General features: G+C 38.2%; 3 protein-coding genes and 1 pseudogene across 4 annotated transcripts; all 4 read left to right on the forward strand.

Annotated features, from left to right (window-relative positions):
- The first annotated feature begins 2,445 nt into the window (after window positions 1-2,445).
- Window positions 2,446-3,130, forward strand: LOC310718447 (uncharacterized protein). Its single transcript, XM_083527279.1, has one exon. The coding sequence runs from the start codon at window positions 2,483-2,485 to the stop codon at window positions 2,915-2,917; it is 435 nt and encodes a 144-aa protein (XP_083383405.1). The 5' UTR covers window positions 2,446-2,482; the 3' UTR covers window positions 2,918-3,130.
- Window positions 3,131-4,818: 1,688 nt separating this feature from the next.
- On the forward strand, window positions 4,819-6,411 carry LOC310718442 (uncharacterized protein). The gene is made up of 2 exons (XM_083527275.1): window positions 4,819-4,977; window positions 5,439-6,411. Exon 2 carries the CDS (start codon window positions 5,459-5,461, stop codon window positions 5,930-5,932), a length of 474 nt encoding a protein of 157 aa, XP_083383401.1. The 5' UTR covers window positions 4,819-4,977; window positions 5,439-5,458; the 3' UTR covers window positions 5,933-6,411.
- Window positions 6,412-15,856: 9,445 nt separating this feature from the next.
- LOC310718440 lies at window positions 15,857-16,656 on the forward strand (annotated as a pseudogene). Its single transcript has one exon. The product of its transcript is annotated as an uncharacterized misc_RNA (transcript).
- Window positions 16,657-18,277: 1,621 nt separating this feature from the next.
- On the forward strand, window positions 18,278-19,864 carry LOC310718444 (uncharacterized protein). The gene is made up of 2 exons (XM_083527277.1): window positions 18,278-18,436; window positions 18,899-19,864. The coding sequence occupies exon 2, from the start codon at window positions 18,919-18,921 to the stop codon at window positions 19,390-19,392; it is 474 nt and encodes a 157-aa protein (XP_083383403.1). The 5' UTR covers window positions 18,278-18,436; window positions 18,899-18,918; the 3' UTR covers window positions 19,393-19,864.
- The last annotated feature ends 2,096 nt before the right edge of the window (window positions 19,865-21,960 follow it).

The following is a 21,960-nucleotide window of genomic DNA, read 5'->3' on the forward strand; positions in this document are numbered from 1 at the left end:
TTAGTAAAAACATGATGCAACTATAATTCATGCTGATTAATCATAAGTTTGAGCCTTTGCTGAAATGGATTCCTATCAGCTGTTGGTTTTTCTTTTACACACAGGTGATTAGGATGATGGAGCTCATGATCAAAGACCTAAATGGAAAATAACAGATTGTGAATGTGTTGCCAAATGCCACTATCGGTGAACTCAGGCAACGCGTTGCCCCTCACTTCGAGGTGAGGGCATCACTCCTGAAGCTTTCAGCCAGCAATGGTCAGATCCTGGACCATGACGAGAAGACCGTGAGAGATTACGATTTGAGCTCGGGATCCACCTGCACATGTCAAAAACCATCTCAATCTCACCTCCCTCACCTTGTCACCAAAACATCCTACATGTCCCTCTAAATCCCTCTAATAAACTAATTTCTAATCCTGTCCATCGTCGTCACTCCCGGCAAACATCTCAACATCTTCAGCTCTGCTACCTCCAGCTCCACCTCCTGTCTTTTACTCAATGCCACTGTCTCTAATCCATACAACATCTCAGGTCTCACCACAGTCCTATAAACTTTCCCTTTTATTCTTGCAGATACTCTTCTATCACAAATCACTCCTGCTATCACTCTTTTCCACCCACTCCACCCTGCCTGCACTCTTTTCTTCTCTTCTCTAACACACTCTCCATTACTTTGCACTGTTGACCAGTGTTGGGCAACGATACTTTCGAAAGTAACGCATTACAATATTGAGTTACTCCCCAAAAATGTAACTAATTACGTTACTTAGTTCGCTGTCATCTCGTAAAACTTTGTGCAATTCCGTAAATATGACCTCGTCCTCGTCTACATCATTCTCTGCTTCATCGTCAGCTTGAAACAATCTGAACGCTTTTACAAAGTTTGTGCTATTATCAGTGACTGTGGCAGTTTATCTTCCCACAAAGAGCAAATGAGCTGTGAATTTGCTCTCTATCTCCGCTGTGATGGCATCGTACATGTGTCTCCCACAGAAAACTTTTATTCTGAGCTGTCCATAGAGCTGCAGTGGTGGAAAGTCTATATTTCTGTCTCCATTTCCATATATGCAACATTATACACACACACACACACACACACACACACACACACACACACACACACACACACACACACACACACACACACACACACACACACACACACACACATCTGTAGTGCTGTGCTTTGCATGCAGATGTTTTTTGGGTTTTTTTTTAAGTGGTATTTTTTGCAGTTGACAAGAGCTTTTCACCAACACATAATCTACACTTAACCATTATTCCTTTCTCCTTTTCCTCCACTATTTCAAAATAACTGTGACTACGTTCATTTTAATTCAGTATTTATTTTTTTATGCAAAATAATTGAACTGAAAAGTAACTTGCATTACTTTTTTTAAAAAGTAACTCAGATATTATTGTGTACATTTTTAAAGTAACGCGCTACTTTACTCGTTACTCCAGAACAGTAATATTATTACGTAATGCACGTTACTTGTAATGCGTTACCCCCAACACTGCTGTTGACCCCAGGTACCTGAACTCCTCCACCTTCTCCACCTCTTCTCCCTGCAACCGCATCCCTCCACTACCCTCTGTCTCATTCACACACATGTACTCTGTCTTACTCCTACTGACTTTCATACCCCTTCTCTCCAGCATGTACCTCCACCTCTGCAGGCTCTTCTCCACCTGCTCCCTACTCTCACCACTAATCACAACATCATACTGTAAGATGGTGATGTGATTAAGAAGTAAAACAGTATTTCTAGTCTAAACATAGTGAACCGGTATCAGGATGTATTTGATAAAGCACATTTGACTATAAATCTTAATTTAAGAACATTGTTTTTCAGTATAGAAAAAGAAATATTAACTCCTTTTGACTATTTCTCACTATGTACTGATCTAATAGTTTCCATTGTCTTCAGAACTGGTCTTAACCATGGAACAGGTTAATACTATAAGGTATTGTAAGTGGAATAAGTGAGATGGTGAATAAATTTGTGTCGTTCATTTTAAGAGAAAAAAATAGCTTTCTGTTCCAGCTGACGTTTGAAAATGAAATTTAATTTAGTTAAACGTTTAGGAAATGAAATGTAGTAACCTGAAGACTCGAAAACAAAACCTAACAGGTGGGCGGGGCGTGCTGATTCCCCTGACGCATGTTTAATGATGCAGTGAGGGCGTGGCCCTGACACTATATAATACTCCACAGTCAGCTTAGGATAATCATTCAAACTTCTTCCTGGTATTTTGCTCCATTTTCACAAAAAGAGAGAACAAGCCTTCTTGAATTTCACCAAAATTCAATAAAGTAAAAGTTAGAAATGTATCATTGTTTTGATGATGTAATGATTCCTAAACGTAAATCACATTATGTCAAGATTTTATAACGCGTTATAATTCCAGTGCAACGGCGAAAAGTCGAATAGCGTTTACCTGCTTTTTCTTTTTTACAGGTCATTAAGAAGTGAATATGATGGAGCTCATCATCAAAGTCCTGAGTGGAGAAACAAAAAGTGTGCACGTGAATCCAAACGCGACTATTGGCGAACTCAAGAAACAAATCGCCCCGCTCTTTAATGCGAGACCTTCACAGCTGCAGCTTTCCATCACCAACGGACAAACATCACACCTGAACCAGGACCAGATGATGGTGAAAGATTACGGCCTGTGTTCAGGATCCACTGTGATGCTGCTGATCTCTGCGACCCCCGTGCCGATGCAGGTGTCGATCGAAGAGACAGTCGATCAGTTGATGTCGAAGGTCTTCCGCAAAGAGGGAATACCGGTGCACCAACAGCGGCGGATGTACAATGGCAAACAGCTCGAGTCTGGAAAAGATCTTCATTATTACAACATTGTTCCTGGAAGCACAATTCACATGGTCTTCCGTCTGCGTGGAGGCTAACGGGACACAACATGTGTAGATTACTATAGACTAAAACAGTTGCTTTATTTAAAACATTATTTAAATAATCTTATGCTAAATATTAGCACTATTTAAACCTGCTTTTCTTCTTTTGTTTTAGAATGAGGTTATGGTTATGGCTTGTTTTTGGGGACTGGGAAGAAACTTCCATATAACTGGATTTCTTATTTAGCACTTTATGCTTTATTTAATGATGACTATAATTGGTATTCTTTAAATATCTGTGTGAATAAAAATATTTATAAAAAAATTTAAATGCTTTGGCTTGTTGTTTTTTCTCTCCCTAAACGGCGTAACATTAGCATAAGTTTACTTCAGAGGTCAAACGATTGATCGGGTCGATTTTTGCCATTTATTCATTTGTGCTGCAAATTAGTCGGATTATTCTAAATAAACTCTTCCATACCAGCAGGTGGCAGAAGTCTGTAATCGGCATCCAAACACCCGAAACCGGAAACGCTACAACTGTGACTATATAAAGGAAGCAGTTTCCACCTGCCGCAATCATTAATATTGGAGTCTTGCAGCTTTTTCCAGTCATGTCTGATAAGTTGCAAAGAAAAGAGCAAGAATGACAACAAGCGTGTTCTATATTTCCTCGTGTGCTAAACCGCTAAGCTAAATCGCTAATCGAAGTTTAGCTACATGCAGAATCGTGGAAAAACAGCTGATTGCGTCCAACCTTCAGTGGCGACCGACACTTTAAAGCCACTCGACTTCCCCCAATGGGAAATGAATGAAAGAACATTAGGGAAGTGAATGTAAATAACTTTGGTAGAGAGAATAAGAGACTATTTGGAAAGAGAATGGCATTTATAGATTTACGCATATAAAAAACTAGTGGTATTTAAATTATACAAATACTCTCCGGCAGGTATTGGTAATGTGTTCCAGATTTTGCGACGGCAGGCGTTAGGAAGCTGTTTTTCTCAAGGCCCGAGCGTTCACTTTCCTGAAGCACTCGGAGCCTTGAGATCAGAAATATCACAACCACCTTTTAATAATAAACACAAATTCTTGTATCAGCTAACCTTCTATTTCTCTTACTGATATAATCAAACACAGGTATTCATTGGTTTATAAAGCGTTTACCAAGTGCTTTATCCTGGTCAGTGTTTACACCTGAAAAAATTTACTTCGATAAACTGAGGAAAAAAACAAATAAATAAACCACACACTGGATTTCGAGTACAAACAACCTCACCTGTAAATGATCACCTGAAGCCAAATGACTCACAACAGATACCAGTCGGTGTATTGTGTGTACTGTATCACCCTCCAACTTGCTGTACCAATCTGGAACCAAATGTAGTCCTTCAAGGTTAGGGATGTACTACTTAGCACAAAGTGTCGAATATGAATATGTATGTATGCAAATCATTCGGACGATCCTGAGTGTACAATAAAAATACAACAAATACAAACGAGGTGCTCATCTCATATAATCAGAATATTATTGGTACCACGTGATATTCGTAGTTTGGGAAGGAAACATTTCTAACGTCTATATTTATTTAAAGGAATTGACCGGGTTGCCTGTTACCACCTAAACACACTTCTTTTTAAAAAAATTTAAATGTCAAGTATTTTTATTCTCAATTGATTCACAGTTTGTCTAAAACAACAATATAAATATGTTATTAAAATGTGCACTCCTTATTTGCAAATTAAGAGTAAATCTGATTTTATTGGCTTTTTATTCAAAACTATTTGTGGATATAAGTGTGTGTGTGTGTGTGTGTGTGTGTGTGTGTTTTGATATGTCACGCATTAGATGACGATGTGAAAACGAAAGTAAGTAGCTGAGTAAGATATGGAAAACAAAACCTACCTGGGGGAGGGCTCTGCTCGTGTCTCATTGGTTAAAACAGAGCATTGCTTGGAGCACGCTCCTTACCCATTGGTTGTCATACAAATGCGGGGCGTGGCTACTGGACTATATATTGATGTCCAAGCAGCTGGATAGGTTGTGGTTTTCCGAAAAACAGAAAGAAGACAAGATCTCTGAGAACTCGTATATTACACATCCCTTTTGAAAGGTAAGTTTTTTTTTTTTTTTTTTTTTTTTAGATAATATAAATATATTTAATGATAGGCACAATCTGCTCTCGTTTAAAACATTTTTTTGAATGAAGTTTGTGAATAAAGTTCTGCTTGATGTTTGGAGAGACCAGTAATAGAAGTTCATGACCACCATTAATCTCAAATGGCTTTTATAGCTTTTATTTCTTTCATTATTTATTATATTTTATATATATGTTCAGGGTTAGGATTATATAGAATATGTCAGAAGAGAAAGTGTATATGTGAGAGAACCAATCCAGCAACAAGAACTTTAGGAATGGTACAGTTTGGTCGTCTTTTCTTCCCCCAGATTGTACACAGGTTTACTGTCGGTCATTTTGAATCCTAGTTTTACTTTGACTTTGCAGTTTATTTTTTATTTTTAGTGTAACTTCAACTATCACTTACCCTTTGTATTTATAAATTTTTTGCGTAGATCAATCAGAAGTAGATATAATGGAGCTCATCATCCAGGTCCTGAGCGGAGAGAAAAAAAGTGTGGTGGTGAATCCAAACGCGACCATTGGCGACCTCAAGCAACAAATCGCCCCAATCTTTAATGCGAGACCTTCAAGGCTAAGGCTCTCCATTACCAATGGACAAATCCTCCAGCTGGACCAGGATCAGAAGACGGTGAGAGATTACGGCCTGAGCGCAGGTTCCACTGTGATGCTGCTGATCTCCTCGACCCCCATGCCGATGCAGGTGTTCGTAAAGAATGAGAAGGGACAGACGAAAACTTACGACATCACTGACGAAGAGACCGTCGATCAGTTGAAGTCGAAGGTCTTCCAGAAAGAGAGAACGCCAGTGGACCAACAGCGGCTGATCTACAATGGACAACAGCTCGAGTCTGGCAGGAGGCTGCAGGATTACAACATTCAATCCGGAAGCACCGTTCACATGACCCTCCGTCTGCGTGGAGGCTGATGGGACACAAAGATGTAGAAATAATTTTAGTCAAAAAAATTTTATGAATTAATGTTGTATGTGTTACATGCAATGTAATTCACATTCCTTTATTCTAATTGCACTAATTGACTGTTCATTTTGGATGTGTCTTCCTTTTTTTCTTTTGTTTTAATTTTTTTAATTTCCCCCCCACCCCCCCAAAAAAAAAATTATAATGTATATAAAAAGTATTATAGTAGATTTTCTTGGTGTTACAGTTAAGTGTTTTTTGTTGTTGTTGTTTAGAACTAATTAGCACAAATAGTTTAAAAAAACTAAAGTATATCATTTTTAAAAAGTATCCATATGTGTGTTAACTCTTGATAGATTATATAAAATTATTTATATTAAATACATGATATTGAACTGTATTTAGAAAAAAAAAACTGTGATGTTTCTTTTTTTAATGACTCTTACAAGCTTATTAAATTAAATAAAAAATATATTCATAAAACCAATTGAATTGCTTTGGCTTGTTTTTTTTTGTGTGAGTGGATGAATATTAGTTCATTTGTAATTGTTCATTGCTCATTTTATGGCCGATTAGTTTTTCGCACTGCAATAGATTTTACTTAAAAGATTTGAAAGTTCAGGTGAACACTAACAGTAAAATAGTATGACGAACTGAGACGCGCCAGTGTGATGTGTCCTGGTAAATAAAATTGTTATTGAAAGGGAGTTAAATCTCAGAATTTCTGGGCAGATGCTTCCTGTTAGTTTCTACTGTTTAAACATTACAGATATGAATTAATGTGAGTTGAATTGGAAACAGCACCAAGTAACACGGCCGAGTTCTCCAGTGAGTGCTGCAATCAGTTGAGGGAACCACCGAGCGGCCAGAAGATAGTGTAGAGCCATAACCGTAAACAATCAAGTTTTCTCTTTGTTGTGAAAAACAACGAGGAAGTTTATGGCAATTGGTGGACACTTTTATCCAGACCCACAAAAGTACTATGAAGTTTCTATCAATAAATACATCTGGGTACTGGTTCATTAGGATATTAAAATACAATCAGTCTAATAACTATAGATAATCAGAATAATTAAAAAACTCTGTTTTTATTTAAAAGCTGTGCTCATTTTAATACTTTCAGATATATAAGAGCTAAAACCAAAGACTAGAGCCCAAACTTACACATTTTATTTCTATATTGATCGTACATTCAATATATAATTCAATTATATATTCTATATATAATCATATATATATATATATATATATATATATATATATATATATATATATATATATATATATATATATATATATATATATACTGTTACGTCCCAGCAGATGTCCGTTTGTGTGGGTTTTTTTTTTTTCTCTCGCTCTATTGGTTCTCCTTCCTGTCATTCTCTTCAGGTTCCTCCCCATGTGGACTGCTATTGGCTGGGGAAGTAATCATCATTTGTCACGTGACTGCTCTTGTGGCCAATCCAGTTTGCTGCTGGGGGTTTAAAAAGAGGACTGCAGGAATGTTCAGGAGAACACCTTTTGATATTCTGATAACAACCTTTGCATTTTCCCAGGAGTGTTGGGGCAGGTAGTATGTCACGTGACTTACTTCTTGCAACACGTAGACGATGTTATGTATAGAGACACTAGCTAGGAGTGTGCGCTGCTTATGTATTTTTGGGTAGTTTAGCGTAGGTAAGCTAGGGCGTGTAGAGGCACCAGAAACTTGCTTTGTTTAGAGTTCGGTTAGTGGTATACTGATTCAGTTGGGTTTGTTTTATTGTGTTCTTTAGCGCCACTACCCGCCCCGCTCTCCTGTGGGATTATTTGTTTTTGTTATTGATTATTTATGTAAATATTGTATATAGTTTGTCACTTCCTTCCCCATGGTTGAATAAACCTTTTGTATTATATTCAGCTTGCGTGTCCTTTTCCCCTGCCTATCCACAGAATGACCACAGTATGAATGTTACAGCTTCAATCCCTAGACTAACAACAAGAAGTCGTAACAATAGTGAGGAAAATAAGTATTTGAACACCCTGCTATTTTGCAAGTTCTCCCACTTAGAAATCATGGAGGGGTCTGAAATTGTCATCGTAGGTGCATGTCCACTGTGAGAGACATAATCTAAAAAAAAAAAAAATCCAGAAATCACAAAATATGATTTTTAAACTATTTATTTGTATGATACAGCTGCAAATAAGTATTTGAACACCTGAGAAAGTCAATGTTAATATTTGGTACATGAGCCTTTGTTTGCAATTACAGAGGTCAAACGTTTCCTGTAGTTTTTCACCAGGTTTGCACACACTGCAGGAGGGATTTTGGCCCACTCCTCCACACAGATCTTCTCTAGATCAGTCAGGTTTCTGGCCTGTCGCTGAGAAACACGGAGTTTGAGCTCCCTCCAAAGATTCTCTATTGGGTTTAGGTCTGGAGACTGGCTAGGCCACGCCAGAACCTTGATATGCTTCTTACAGAGCCACTCCTTGGTTATCCTGGCTGTGTGCTTCGGGTCATTGTCATGTTTGAAGACCCAGCCTTGACCCATCTTCAATGCTCTAACTGAGGGAAGGAGGTTGTTCCCCAAAATCTCGCAATACACGGCCCCGGTCATCCTCTCCTTAATACAGTGCAGTGGCCCTGTCCCATGTGCAGAAAAACACCCCTAAAGCATGATGCTACCACCCCATACTTCACAGTAGGGATGGTGTTCTTGGGATGGTACTCATCATTCTTCTTCCTCCAAACACGTTTTAATTATGACCCAAAAGTTCTATTTTGGTCTCATCTGACCACATGACTTTCTCTCATGACTCCTCTGGATCATCCAAATGGTCATTGGCAAACTTAAGACGTGCCTGGACATGTGCTGGTTTAAACAGGGGAACCTTCCGTGCCATGCATGATTTCAAACCATGACATCTTAGTGTATTACCAACAGTAACCTTGGAAACGGTGGTCCCAGCTCTTTTCAGGTCATTGACCAGCTCCTCCCGTGTAGTTCTGGGCTGATTTCTCACCTTCCTTAGGATCATTGAGACCCCACGAGGTGAGATCTTGCATGGAGCCCCAGTCCGAGGGAGATTGACAGTCATGTTTAGCTTCTTCCATTTTCTAATGATTGCTCCAACAGTGGACCTTTTTTCACCAAGCTGCTTGGCAATTTCCCCGTAGCCTTTTCCAGCCTTGTGGAGGTGTACAATTTTGTCTCTAGCGTCTTTGGACAGCTCTTTGGTCTTGGCCATGTTAGTAGTTGGATTCTTAGTGATTGTATGGGCTGGACAGGTGTCTTTATGCAGCTAACGACCTCAAACAGGTGCATCTAATTTAGGATAATAAATGTAGTGGAGGTGGACATTTTAAAGGCAGACTAACAGGTCTTTAAAGGTCAGAATTCTAGCTGATAGACAGGTGTTCAAATACTTATTTGCAGCTGTATCATACAAATAAATTGTTACAAATCATTTATTATGATTTCTGGATTTTGTTTTTTAGATTGTCTCTCACAGTGGACATGCACCTACAATGACAATTTCAGACCCTCCATGATTTTTAAGTGGGAGAACTTGCAAAATAGCAGGGTGTTCAAATACTTATTTTCCTCACTGTGTATATATATATATATATATATATATATATATATATATATATATATATATATATATATATATATATATATATATATATATTATATTATATACACACACACAGTGTAATATAAAATTTGTTTTACTGGTGTTAAAGACTGCTTGGAAATGCAAGATGTTACGTTTAGAAAAAAAAAACCTCTTGATTTTTCTGACAAGATGGTGATGTGATTCTTCTTCTTTGTCTCCTTTTGGCTTCTCCCATTTTGGGTCGCCACAGCGGATCATCCGTCTCCAGACCCCCCTGTCCTCCACATCTGCCTCTTTCAACCCAACTCCCTGCATGTCTTCCCTCACCCCATCCATAAACCTCCTCCTTGGTCTTCCTCTTTTCCTCCTTCCTGGTGTCTCCATCCTCAGCATTCTCCTACCGATATACCCTATGTCCCTCCTCTGCACATGTCCAAACCATCTCAATCTCACCTCCCTCACCTTGTCTCCAAAACGTCCTACATGTGCTGTCCCTCTAATAAACTCATTTCTAATCCTGTCCATTGTCGTCACTCCCAACGAACATCTCAACATCTTCAGCTCTGCTACCTCCAGCTCCACCTCCTGTCTTTTACTCAATGCCACTGTCTCTAATCCATCATCCAACATCTCAGGTCTCACCACAGTCCAATAAACTTTCCCTTTCACTCTCACAGATACTCTTCTATCACAGATCACTCCTGCTGTCACTCTTCTCTACCCACTCCACCCTACCTGCACTCTTTTCCTCACTTCTCTAACACACTCTCCATTACTTTGCACTGTTGACCCCAGGTACCTGAACTCCTCCACCTTCTCCACCTCTTCTCCCTGCAACCGCATCACTCCACTGCCCTCCCTCTCATTCACACACATGTACTCTGTCTTACTCCTACTGACTTTCATACCCCTTCTCTCCAGCATGTACCTCCACCTCTGCAGGCTCTTCTCCACCTGCTCCCTACTCTCACCACTAATCACAATATCATACTGTAAGATGGTGATGTGATTAAGAAGTAAAACAGTATTTCTAGTCTAAACATAGTGAACCGGTATCAGGATGTATTTGATAAAGCACATTTGATTATAAATCTTAATTTAAGAACATTGTTTTTCAGTATAGAAAAAGAAATATTAACTCCTTTTGACTATTTCTCACTATCTACTGATCTACTAGTTTCCATTTTCTTCAGAACTGGTCTTAACCACGGAACAGGTTAATACTATAAGGTATTTTTATAAAAAAATTTTAATGCTTTGGCTTGTTGTTTTTTCTCTCCCTAAAATGCGTAACATTAGTATAAGTTTACGTCAGAGGTCGACCGATTAATCGGTTCGATCTTTGCCATTTATTCATTTGTGCTGCAAATTAGTCGGATTATTCTAAATAAACTCTTCCATACCAGCAGGTGGCAGAAGTCTGTAATCGGCATCCAAACACCCGAAACCAGAATTGCTACAACTGTGACTATATAAAGGAAGCAGTTTCCACCTGCCACGATCATTAATAATGGAGTCATGCAGCTTTTTCCAGTCATGTCTGATAAGTTGCAAAGAAAAGAGCAAGAATGACAACAAGCGTGTTCTATATTTCCTCGTGTGCTAAACCGCTAAGCTAAATTGCTAATCGAAGTTTAGCTACATGCAGAATCGTGGAAAAACAGCTGATTGCGTCCAACCTTCAGTGGTGACCGACACTTTAAAGCCACTCGACTTTCCCCAATGGGGAATGAATGAAAGAACATTAGGGAAATGAATGTAAATAACATTGGAAGAGAGAATAAAAGACTATTTGGAAAGAGAAAGGCATTTATAGATTTACGCATATAAAATACTAGTGGTATGTAAATTATACAAATACTCTCCGGCAGGTATTGGTAATGTGTTCCAGATTTTGCGACGGCAGTGCATTAGAAATGCTTTCGTATTTCTCAAGACCTGAGCGTTCACTTTCCTCATTATATTTTAGCTATAATCGATTTCTCAGAAACTGAAACTGACGGATGCAGGAAAGAGAATATAAATAATTCATATGAACTGAGTAATTGTCTTTTCAGCTCTGTATAAAACGGGTTTTACCGCACATTTTCAGATCAGATCAATTGTAAAATCAAAACATCTGTAACACAAAATAAAAATAAAAAAAGAAATCAGCCTGAACTCTGAGGTAAAAACAATAATAATAAAAAAAAAACCTGAAATCACAGTATATCAGGTAATATCAGAAATATTAATACAATTACACACATTAAACTACGTGTTTTAGGCAGGTGTTTGAAATGCTGTCGAATAAAAACGCTTTCAAAAATAAAATAAGTGTTAATAATTGAACAAAATAAACAGAAGAAACCCAAATCAAATCAATGTTTGGTGTGACCACCTTTTGACCACTGGCACAAAGTCGAGGATTTTGTATGATCCGAATCAGGTGTTTGATGAACCAATTTCATGACGAATATATGGATTATTTGTCTGTAGCTGAAGCATGGTGGTGGATCCTGCATAATTGTGGCCTCGTTTCTACAAATGGAGTTGGAAATTTGGTGAGGATTAATCCTTTATGCTGAGATATACAGGCAGATACTTATCCATCATGCAGTATCATCAGGGAGGCATCTGATTAGTCATTAAGAACATCATCATAGAGAATAACAAGGAGTCTCTGGAAGTAAAAATTTTGGCCCCCACAGAATCCTGATCGTAGCATCATCGAGTTTTACATGAAAAGTATTTGAGGCAGGCCACATCCACAGAAGATCTGTGCTTCGTTCTGGAAAAACAATCTGGAACAATCTTTATGAAGTTCCTTCAAAAACTGTGTGCAAATGTACCTAGAAGAATTTCACCGTTATTTACTTTCCATTTTGTTCATTGTTTTAAATGGATACGTCTATATTTTTCTCACAAGTGCATTACTGTGTGTATGTGTGTAGAAAACACATGTGGGGTCTGGAAGATGCTCAGAACATTCCAGAAAGGTGTGACGCAGGAATGTCGAGCCCGGGGTTCCCCGTCACGTGACCTGCGGCGTTTCTCACAACAACCTAATTTGTAATTCATGCTTTTTCACCAGAAGCGGAAGAGCCTGAGGCTGTGTTGGTTTTGTTTCACAACAAAACAGCGCCACCCTGCTAAAAGAAAAAAAGAGAGAAAGAATAAAGTTGAATGGATTGGAAACCGAAAGCCCTCAATCACGATGAGGAAACTAAACCCTAAACAAGGGGCGAGGCTTTCCCGCTATTTCCCTTTCCCCATTGGTTATTTTTTTGTAATGAAGGGGCGTGGCCATGCTGTTGTTACAGACTCAGATTGAGGTGGTTCTGGGTGAAGAACACTGAGGACATAAAGTAAGTTTTGCTCCATTTTAAAATAATATCTAATTAAATAATAAATGCATAAAGTATTATTTCAACTCGAATTGGATAATGTGCATATTTTAACATCAGATCTAACATTTATTTAGTTTGTTTTTGAGAAATTGATTTCCAAATAAGTCCATTTAACAACAGAAATAATAGTAAATGATGATTTTATATAATAATATTTCTTTTTTTTTTTATCAATTATTGTTCAAGAACCTGTGTCTAGCCAACTATATAACATCTGTATAGAATGAGGTTAATATTTTTTTATTCTCTTTTTGTCTCCACTTTCAAATCTACAGAATTGATTCTGTATTATTATTATTATTATTATTATTATTATTATTATTATTATTATTATTATTATTAGTAGTAGTAGTAGTAGTATCATAATTTCTGTTCTTTACATGCTGCATATTAATATAACATTACCAAAGGGGCGGGGCTAGCTTTCTAATTTCCATCTCCCATTAGTTATTTTGTGTGCAGAACAGTTCATTTCTTGCAATAGTTGTTTAGTAAAAACATGATGCAACTATAATTCATGCTGATTAATCATAAGTTTGAGCCTTTGCTGAAATGGATTCCTATCAGCTGTTGGTTTTTCTTTTACACACAGGTGATTAGGATGATGGAGCTCATGATCAAAGACCTAAATGGAAAATAACAGATTGTGAATGTGTTGCCAAATGCCACTATCGGTGAACTCAGGCAACGCGTTGCCCCTCACTTCGAGGTGAGGGCATCACTCCTGAAGCTTTCAGCCAGCAATGGTCAGATCCTGGACCATGACGAGAAGACCGTGAGAGATTACGATTTGAGCTCGGGATCCACCTGCACATGTCAAAAACCATCTCAATCTCACCTCCCTCACCTTGTCACCAAAACATCCTACATGTCCCTCTAAATCCCTCTAATAAACTAATTTCTAATCCTGTCCATCGTCGTCACTCCCGGCAAACATCTCAACATCTTCAGCTCTGCTACCTCCAGCTCCACCTCCTGTCTTTTACTCAATGCCACTGTCTCTAATCCATACAACATCTCAGGTCTCACCACAGTCCTATAAACTTTCCCTTTTATTCTTGCAGATACTCTTCTATCACAAATCACTCCTGCTATCACTCTTTTCCACCCACTCCACCCTGCCTGCACTCTTTTCTTCTCTTCTCTAACACACTCTCCATTACTTTGCACTGTTGACCAGTGTTGGGCAACGATACTTTCGAAAGTAACGCATTACAATATTGAGTTACTCCCCAAAAATGTAACTAATTACGTTACTTAGTTCGCTGTCATCTCGTAAAACTTTGTGCAATTCCGTAAATATGACCTCGTCCTCGTCTACATCATTCTCTGCTTCATCGTCAGCTTGAAACAATCTGAACGCTTTTACAAAGTTTGTGCTATTATCAGTGACTGTGGCAGTTTATCTTCCCACAAAGAGCAAATGAGCTGTGAATTTGCTCTCTATCTCCGCTGTGATGGCATCGTACATGTGTCTCCCACAGAAAACTTTTATTCTGAGCTGTCCATAGAGCTGCAGTGGTGGAAAGTCTATATTTCTGTCTCCATTTCCATATATGCAACATTATACACACACACACACACACACACACACACACACACACACACACACACACACACACACACACACACACACACACACACACACACACACACACACACACACCTGTAGTGCTGTGCTTTGCATGCAGATGTTTTTTGGGGGTTTTTTTAAGTGGTATTTTTTGCAGTTGACAAGAGCTTTTCACCAACACATAATCTACACTTAACCATTATTCCTTTCTCCTTTTCCTCCACTATTTCAAAATAACTGTGACTACGTTCATTTTAATTCAGTATTTATTTTTTTATGCAAAATAATTGAACTGAAAAGTAACTTGCATTACTTTTTTTAAAAAGTAACTCAGATATTATTGTGTACATTTTTAAAGTAACGCGCTACTTTACTCGTTACTCCAGAACAGTAATATTATTACGTAATGCACGTTACTTGTAATGCGTTACCCCCAACACTGCTGTTGACCCCAGGTACCTGAACTCCTCCACCTTCTCCACCTCTTCTCCCTGCAACCGCATCCCTCCACTGCCCTCTGTCTCATTCACACACATGTACTCTGTCTTACTCCTACTGACTTTCATACCCCTTCTCTCCAGCATGTACCTCCACCTCTGCAGGCTCTTCTCCACCTGCTCCCTACTCTCACCACTAATCACAACATCATACTGTAAGATGGTGATGTGATTAAGAAGTAAAACAGTATTTCTAGTCTAAACATAGTGAACCGGTATCAGGATGTATTTGATAAAGCACATTTGACTATAAATCTTAATTTAAGAACATTGTTTTTCAGTATAGAAAAAGAAATATTAACTCCTTTTGACTATTTCTCACTATGTACTGATCTACTAGTTTCCATTGTCTTCAGAACTGGTCTTAACCATGGAACAGGTTAATACTATAAGGTATTGTAAGTGGAATAAGTGAGATGGTGAATAAATTTGTGTCGTTCATTTTAAGAGAAAAAAATAGCTTTCTGTTCCAGCTGACGTTTGAAAATGAAATTTAATTTAGTTAAACGTTTAGGAAATGAAATGTAGTAACCTGAAGACTCGAAAACAAAACCTAACAGGTGGGCGGGGCGTGCTGATTCCCCTGACGCATGTTTAATGATGCAGTGAGGGCGTGGCCCTGACACTATATAATACTCCACAGTCAGCTTAGGATAATCATTCAAACTTCTTCCTGGTATTTTGCTCCATTTTCACAAAAAGAGAGAACAAGCCTTCTTGAATTTCACCAAAATTCAATAAAGTAAAAGTTAGAAATGTATCATTGTTTTGATGATGTAATGATTCCTAAACGTAAATCACATTATGTCAAGATTTTATAACGCGTTATAATTCCAGTGCAACGGCGAAAAGTCGAATAGCGTTTACCTGCTTTTTCTTTTTTACAGGTCATTAAGAAGTGAATATGATGGAGCTCATCATCAAAGTCCTGAGTGGAGAAACAAAAAGTGTGCACGTGAATCCAAACGCGACTATTGGCGAACTCAAGAAACAAATCGCCCCGCTCTTTAATGCGAGACCTTCACAGCTGCAGCTTTCCATCACCAACGGACAAACATCACACCTGAACCAGGACCAGATGATGGTGAAAGATTACGGCCTGTGTTCAGGATCCACTGTGATGCTGCTGATCTCTGCGACCCCCGTGCCGATGCAGGTGTTCGTGAAGAATGAGAGGGGACAGACAAAAACTTACGACATCACCGGAGAAGAGACAGTCGATCAGTTGATGTCCAAGGTCTTCCGCAAAGAGGGAATACCGGTGCACCAACAGCGGCGGATGTACAATGGCAAACAGCTCGAGTCTGGAAAAGATCTTCATTATTACAACATTGTTCCTGGAAGCACAATTCACATGGTCTTCCGTCTGCGTGGAGGCTAACGGGACACAACATGTGTAGATTACTATAGACTAAAACAGTTGCTTTATTTAAAACATTATTTAAATAATCTTATGCTAAATATTAGCACTATTTAAACCTGCTTTTCTTCTTTTGTTTTAGAATGAGGTTATGGTTATGGCTTGTTTTTGGGGACTGGGAAGAAACTTCCATATAACTGGATTTCTTATTTAGCACTTTATGCTTTATTTAATGATGACTATAATTGGTTTTCTTTAAATATCTGTGTGAATAAAAATATTTATAAAAAAATTTAAATGCTTTGGCTTGTTGTTTTTTCTCTCCCTAAACGGCGTAACATTAGCATAAGTTTACTTCAGAGGTCAAACGATTAATCGGGTCGATTTTTGCCATTTATTCATTTGTGCTGCAAATTAGTCGGATTATTCTAAATAAACTCTTCCATACCAGCAGGTGGCAGAAGTCTGTAATCGGCATCCAAACACCCGAAACCGGAAACGCTACAACTGTGACTATATAAAGGAAGCAGTTTCCACCTGCCGCAATCATTAATATTGGAGTCTTGCAGCTTTTTCCAGTCATGTCTGATAAGTTGCAAAGAAAAGAGCAAGAATGACAACAAGCGTGTTCTATATTTCCTCGTGTGCTAAACCGCTAAGCTAAATCGCTAATCGAAGTTTAGCTACATGCAGAATCGTGGAAAAACAGCTGATTGCGTCCAACCTTCAGTGGCGACCGACACTTTAAAGCCACTCGACTTCCCCCAATGGGAAATGAATGAAAGAACATTAGGGAAGTGAATGTAAATAACTTTGGTAGAGAGAATAAGAGACTATTTGGAAAGAGAAAGGCATTTATAGATTTACGCATATAAAAAACTAGTGGTATTTAAATTATACAAATACTCTCCGGCAGGTATTGGTAATGTGTTCCAGATTTTGCGACGGCAGGCGTTAGGAAGCTGTTTTTCTCAAGGCCCGAGCGTTCACTTTCCTGAAGCACTCGGAGCCTTGAGATCAGAAATATCACAACCACCTTTTAATAATAAACACAAATTCTTGTATCAGCTAACCTTCTATTTCTCTTACTGATATAATCAAACACAGGTATTCATTGGTTTATAAAGCGTTTACCAAGTGCTTTATCCTGGTCAGTGTTTACACCTGAAAAAATTTACTTCGATAAACTGAGGAAAAAAACAAATAAATAAACCACACACTGGATTTCGAGTACAAACAACCTCACCTGTAAATGATCACCTGAAGCCAAATGACTCACAACAGATACCAGTCGGTGTATTGTGTGTACTGTATCACCCTCCAACTTGCTGTACCAATCTGGAACCAAATGTAGTCCTTCAAGGTTAGGGATGTACTACTTAGCACAAAGTGTCGAATATGAATATGTATGTATGCAAATCATTCGGACGATCCTGAGTGTACAATAAAAATACAACAAATACAAACGAGGTGCTCATCTCATATAATCAGAATATTATTGGTACCACGTGATATTCGTAGTTTGGGAAGGAAACATTTCTAACGTCTATATTTATTTAAAGGAATTGACCGGGTTGCCTGTTACCACCTAAACACACTTCTTTTTAAAAAAATTTAAATGTCAAGTATTTTTATTCTCAATTGATTCACAGTTTGTCTAAAACAACAATATAAATATGTTATTAAAATGTGCACTCCTTATTTGCAAATTAAGAGTAAATCTGATTTTATTGGCTTTTTATTCAAAACTATTTGTGGATATAAGTGTGTGTGTGTGTGTGTGTGTGTGTGTGTGTGTGTGTTTTGATATGTCACGCATTAGATGACGATGTGAAAACGAAAGTAAGTAGCTGAGTAAGATATGGAAAACAAAACCTACCTGGGGGAGGGCTCTGCTCGTGTCTCATTGGTTAAAACAGAGCATTGCTTGGAGCACGCTCCTTACCCATTGGTTGTCATACAAATGCGGGGCGTGGCTACTGGACTATATATTGATGTCCAAGCAGCTGGATAGGTTGTGGTTTTCCGAAAAACAGAAAGAAGACAAGATCTCTGAGAACTCGTATATTACACATCCCTTTTGAAAGGTAAGTTTTTTTTTTGTTTGTTTTTTTTTTAGATAATATAAATATATTTAATGATAGGCACAATCTGCTCTCGTTTAAAACATTTTTTTGAATGAAGTTTGTGAATAAAGTTCTGCTTGATGTTTGGAGAGACCAGTAATAGAAGTTCATGACCACCATTAATCTCAAATGGCTTTTATAGCTTTTATTTCTTTCATTATTTATTATATTTTATATATATGTTCAGGGTTAGGATTATATAGAATATGTCAGAAGAGAAAGTGTATATGTGAGAGAACCAATCCAGCAACAAGAACTTTAGGAATGGTACAGTTTGGTCGTCTTTTCTTCCCCCAGATTGTACACAGGTTTACTGTCGGTCATTTTGAATCCTAGTTTTACTTTGACTTTGCAGTTTATTTTTTATTTTTAGTGTAACTTCAACTATCACTTACCCTTTGTATTTATACATTTTTTGCGTAGATCAATCAGAAGTAGATATAATGGAGCTCATCATCCAGGTCCTGAGCGGAGAGAAAAAAAGTGTGGTGGTGAATCCAAACGCGACCATTGGCGACCTCAAGCAACAAATCGCCCCAATCTTTAATGCGAGACCTTCAAGGCTAAGGCTCTCCATTACCAATGGACAAATCCTCCAGCTGGACCAGGATCAGAAGACGGTGAGAGATTACGGCCTGAGCGCAGGTTCCACTGTGATGCTGCTGATCTCCTCGACCCCCATGCCGATGCAGGTGTTCGTAAAGAATGAGAAGGGACAGACGAAAACTTACGACATCACTGACGAAGAGACCGTCGATCAGTTGAAGTCGAAGGTCTTCCAGAAAGAGAGAACGCCAGTGGACCAACAGCGGCTGATCTACAATGGACAACAGCTCGAGTCTGGCAGGAGGCTGCAGGATTACAACATTCAATCCGGAAGCACCGTTCACATGACCCTCCGTCTGCGTGGAGGCTGATGGGACACAAAGATGTAGAAATAATTTTAGTCAAAAAAATTTAATGAATTAATGTTGTATGTGTTACATGCAATGTAATTCACATTCCTTTATTCTAATTGCACTAATTGACTGTTCATTTTGGATGTGTCTTCCTTTTTTTCTTTTGTTTTAATTTTTTTAATTTCCCCCCCACCCCCCCCAAAAAAAAATTATGTATATAAAAAGTATTATAGTAGATTTTCTTGGTGTTACAGTTAAGTGTTTTTTGTTGTTGTTGTTTAGAACTAATTAGCACAAATAGTTTAAAAAAACTAAAGTATATCATTTTTAAAAAGTATCCATATGTGTGTTAACTCTTGATAGATTATATAAAATTATTTATATTAAATACATGATATTGAACTGTATTTAGAAAAAAAAAACTGTGATGTTTCTTTTTTTAATGACTCTTACAAGCTTATTAAATTAAATAAAAAATATATTCATAAAACCAATTGAATTGCTTTGGCTTGTTTTTTTTTGTGTGAGTGGATGAATATTAGTTCATTTGTAATTGTTCATTGCTCATTTTATGGCCGATTAGTTTTTCGCACTGCAATAGATTTTACTTAAAAGATTTGAAAGTTCAGGTGAACACTAACAGTAAAATAGTATGACGAACTGAGACGCGCCAGTGTGATGTGTCCTGGTAAATAAAATTGTTATTGAAAGGGAGTTAAATCTCAGAATTTCTGGGCAGATGCTTCCTGTTAGTTTCTACTGTTTAAACATTACAGATATGAATGAATGTGAGTTGAATTGGAAACAGCACCAAGTAACACGGCCGAGTTCTCCAGTGAGTGCTGCAATCAGTTGAGGGAACCACCGAGCGGCCAGAAGATAGTGTAGAGCCATAACCGTAAACAATCAAGTTTTCTCTTTGTTGTGAAAAACAACGAGGAAGTTTATGGCAATTGGTGGACACTTTTATCCAGACCCACAAAAGTACTATGAAGTTTCTATCAATAAATACATCTGGGTACTGGTTCATTAGGATATTAAAATACAATCAGTCTAATAACTATAGATAATCAGAATAATTAAAAAACCTAGTTTTTATTTAAAAGCTGTGCTCATTTTAATACTTTCAGATATATAAGAGCTAAAACCAAAGACTAGAACCCAAACTTACACATTTTATTTCTATATTGATCGTACATTCAATATATAATTCAATTATATATTCTATATATAATCATATATATATACTGTTACGTCCCAGCAGATGTCCGTTTGTGTGGGTTTTTTTTTTTTTCTCTCGCTCTATTGGTTCTCCTTCCTGTCATTCTCTTCAGGTTCCTCCCCATGTGGACTGCTATTGGCTGGGGAAGTAATCATCATTTGTCACGTGACTGCTCTTGTGGCCAATCCAGTTTGCTGCTGGGGGTTTAAAAAGAGGACTGCAGGAATGTTCAGGAGAACACCTTTTGATATTCTGATAACAACCTTTGCATTTTCCCAGGAGTGTTGGGGCAGGTAGTATGTCACGTGACTTACTTCTTGCAACACGTAGACGATGTTATGTATAGAGACACTAGCTAGGAGTGTGCGCTGCTTATGTATTTTTGGGTAGTTTAGCGTAGGTAAGCTAGGGCGTGTAGAGGCACCAGAAACTTGCTTTGTTTAGAGTTCGGTTAGTGGTATACTGATTCAGTTGGGTTTGTTTTATTGTGTTCTTTAGCGCCACTACCCGCCCCGCTCTCCTGTGGGATTATTTGTTTTTGTTATTGATTATTTATGTAAATATTGTATATAGTTTGTCACTTCCTTCCCCATGGTTGAATAAACCTTTTGAATTATATTCAGCTTGCGTGTCCTTTTCCCCTGCCTATCCACAGAATGACCACAGTATGAATGTTACAGCTTCAATCCCTAGACTAACAACAAGAAGTCGTAACAATAGTGAGGAAAATAAGTATTTGAACACCCTGCTATTTTGCAAGTTCTCCCACTTAGAAATCATGGAGGGGTCTGAAATTGTCATCGTAGGTGCATGTCCACTGTGAGAGACATAATCTAAAAAAAAAAAAAAATACAGAAATCACAAAATATGATTTTTAAACTATTTATTTGTATGATACAGCTGCAAATAAGTATTTGAACACCTGAGAAAGTCAATGTTAATATTTGGTACAGTAGCCTTTGTTTGCAATTACAGAGGTCAAACGTTTCCTGTAGTTTTTCACCAGGTTTGCACACACTGCAGGAGGGATTTTGGCCCACTCCTCCACACAGATCTTCTCTAGATCAGTCAGGTTTCTGGCCTGTCGCTGAGAAACACGGAGTTTGAGCTCCCTCCAAAGATTCTCTATTGGGTTTAGGTCTGGAGACTGGCTAGGCCACGCCAGAACCTTGATATGCTTCTTACAGAGCCACTCCTTGGTTATCCTGGCTGTGTGCTTCGGGTCATTGTCATGTTTGAAGACCCAGCCTTGACCCATCTTCAATGCTCTAACTGAGGGAAGGAGGTTGTTCCCCAAAATCTCGCAATACACGGCCCCGGTCATCCTCTCCTTAATACAGTGCAGTGGCCCTGTCCCATGTGCA

The sequence above is a fragment of the Silurus aristotelis genome (genome assembly GCF_946808225.1).
Source record: "Silurus aristotelis genome assembly, chromosome: 23".
NCBI lineage: Eukaryota > Metazoa > Chordata > Actinopteri > Siluriformes > Siluridae > Silurus > Silurus aristotelis.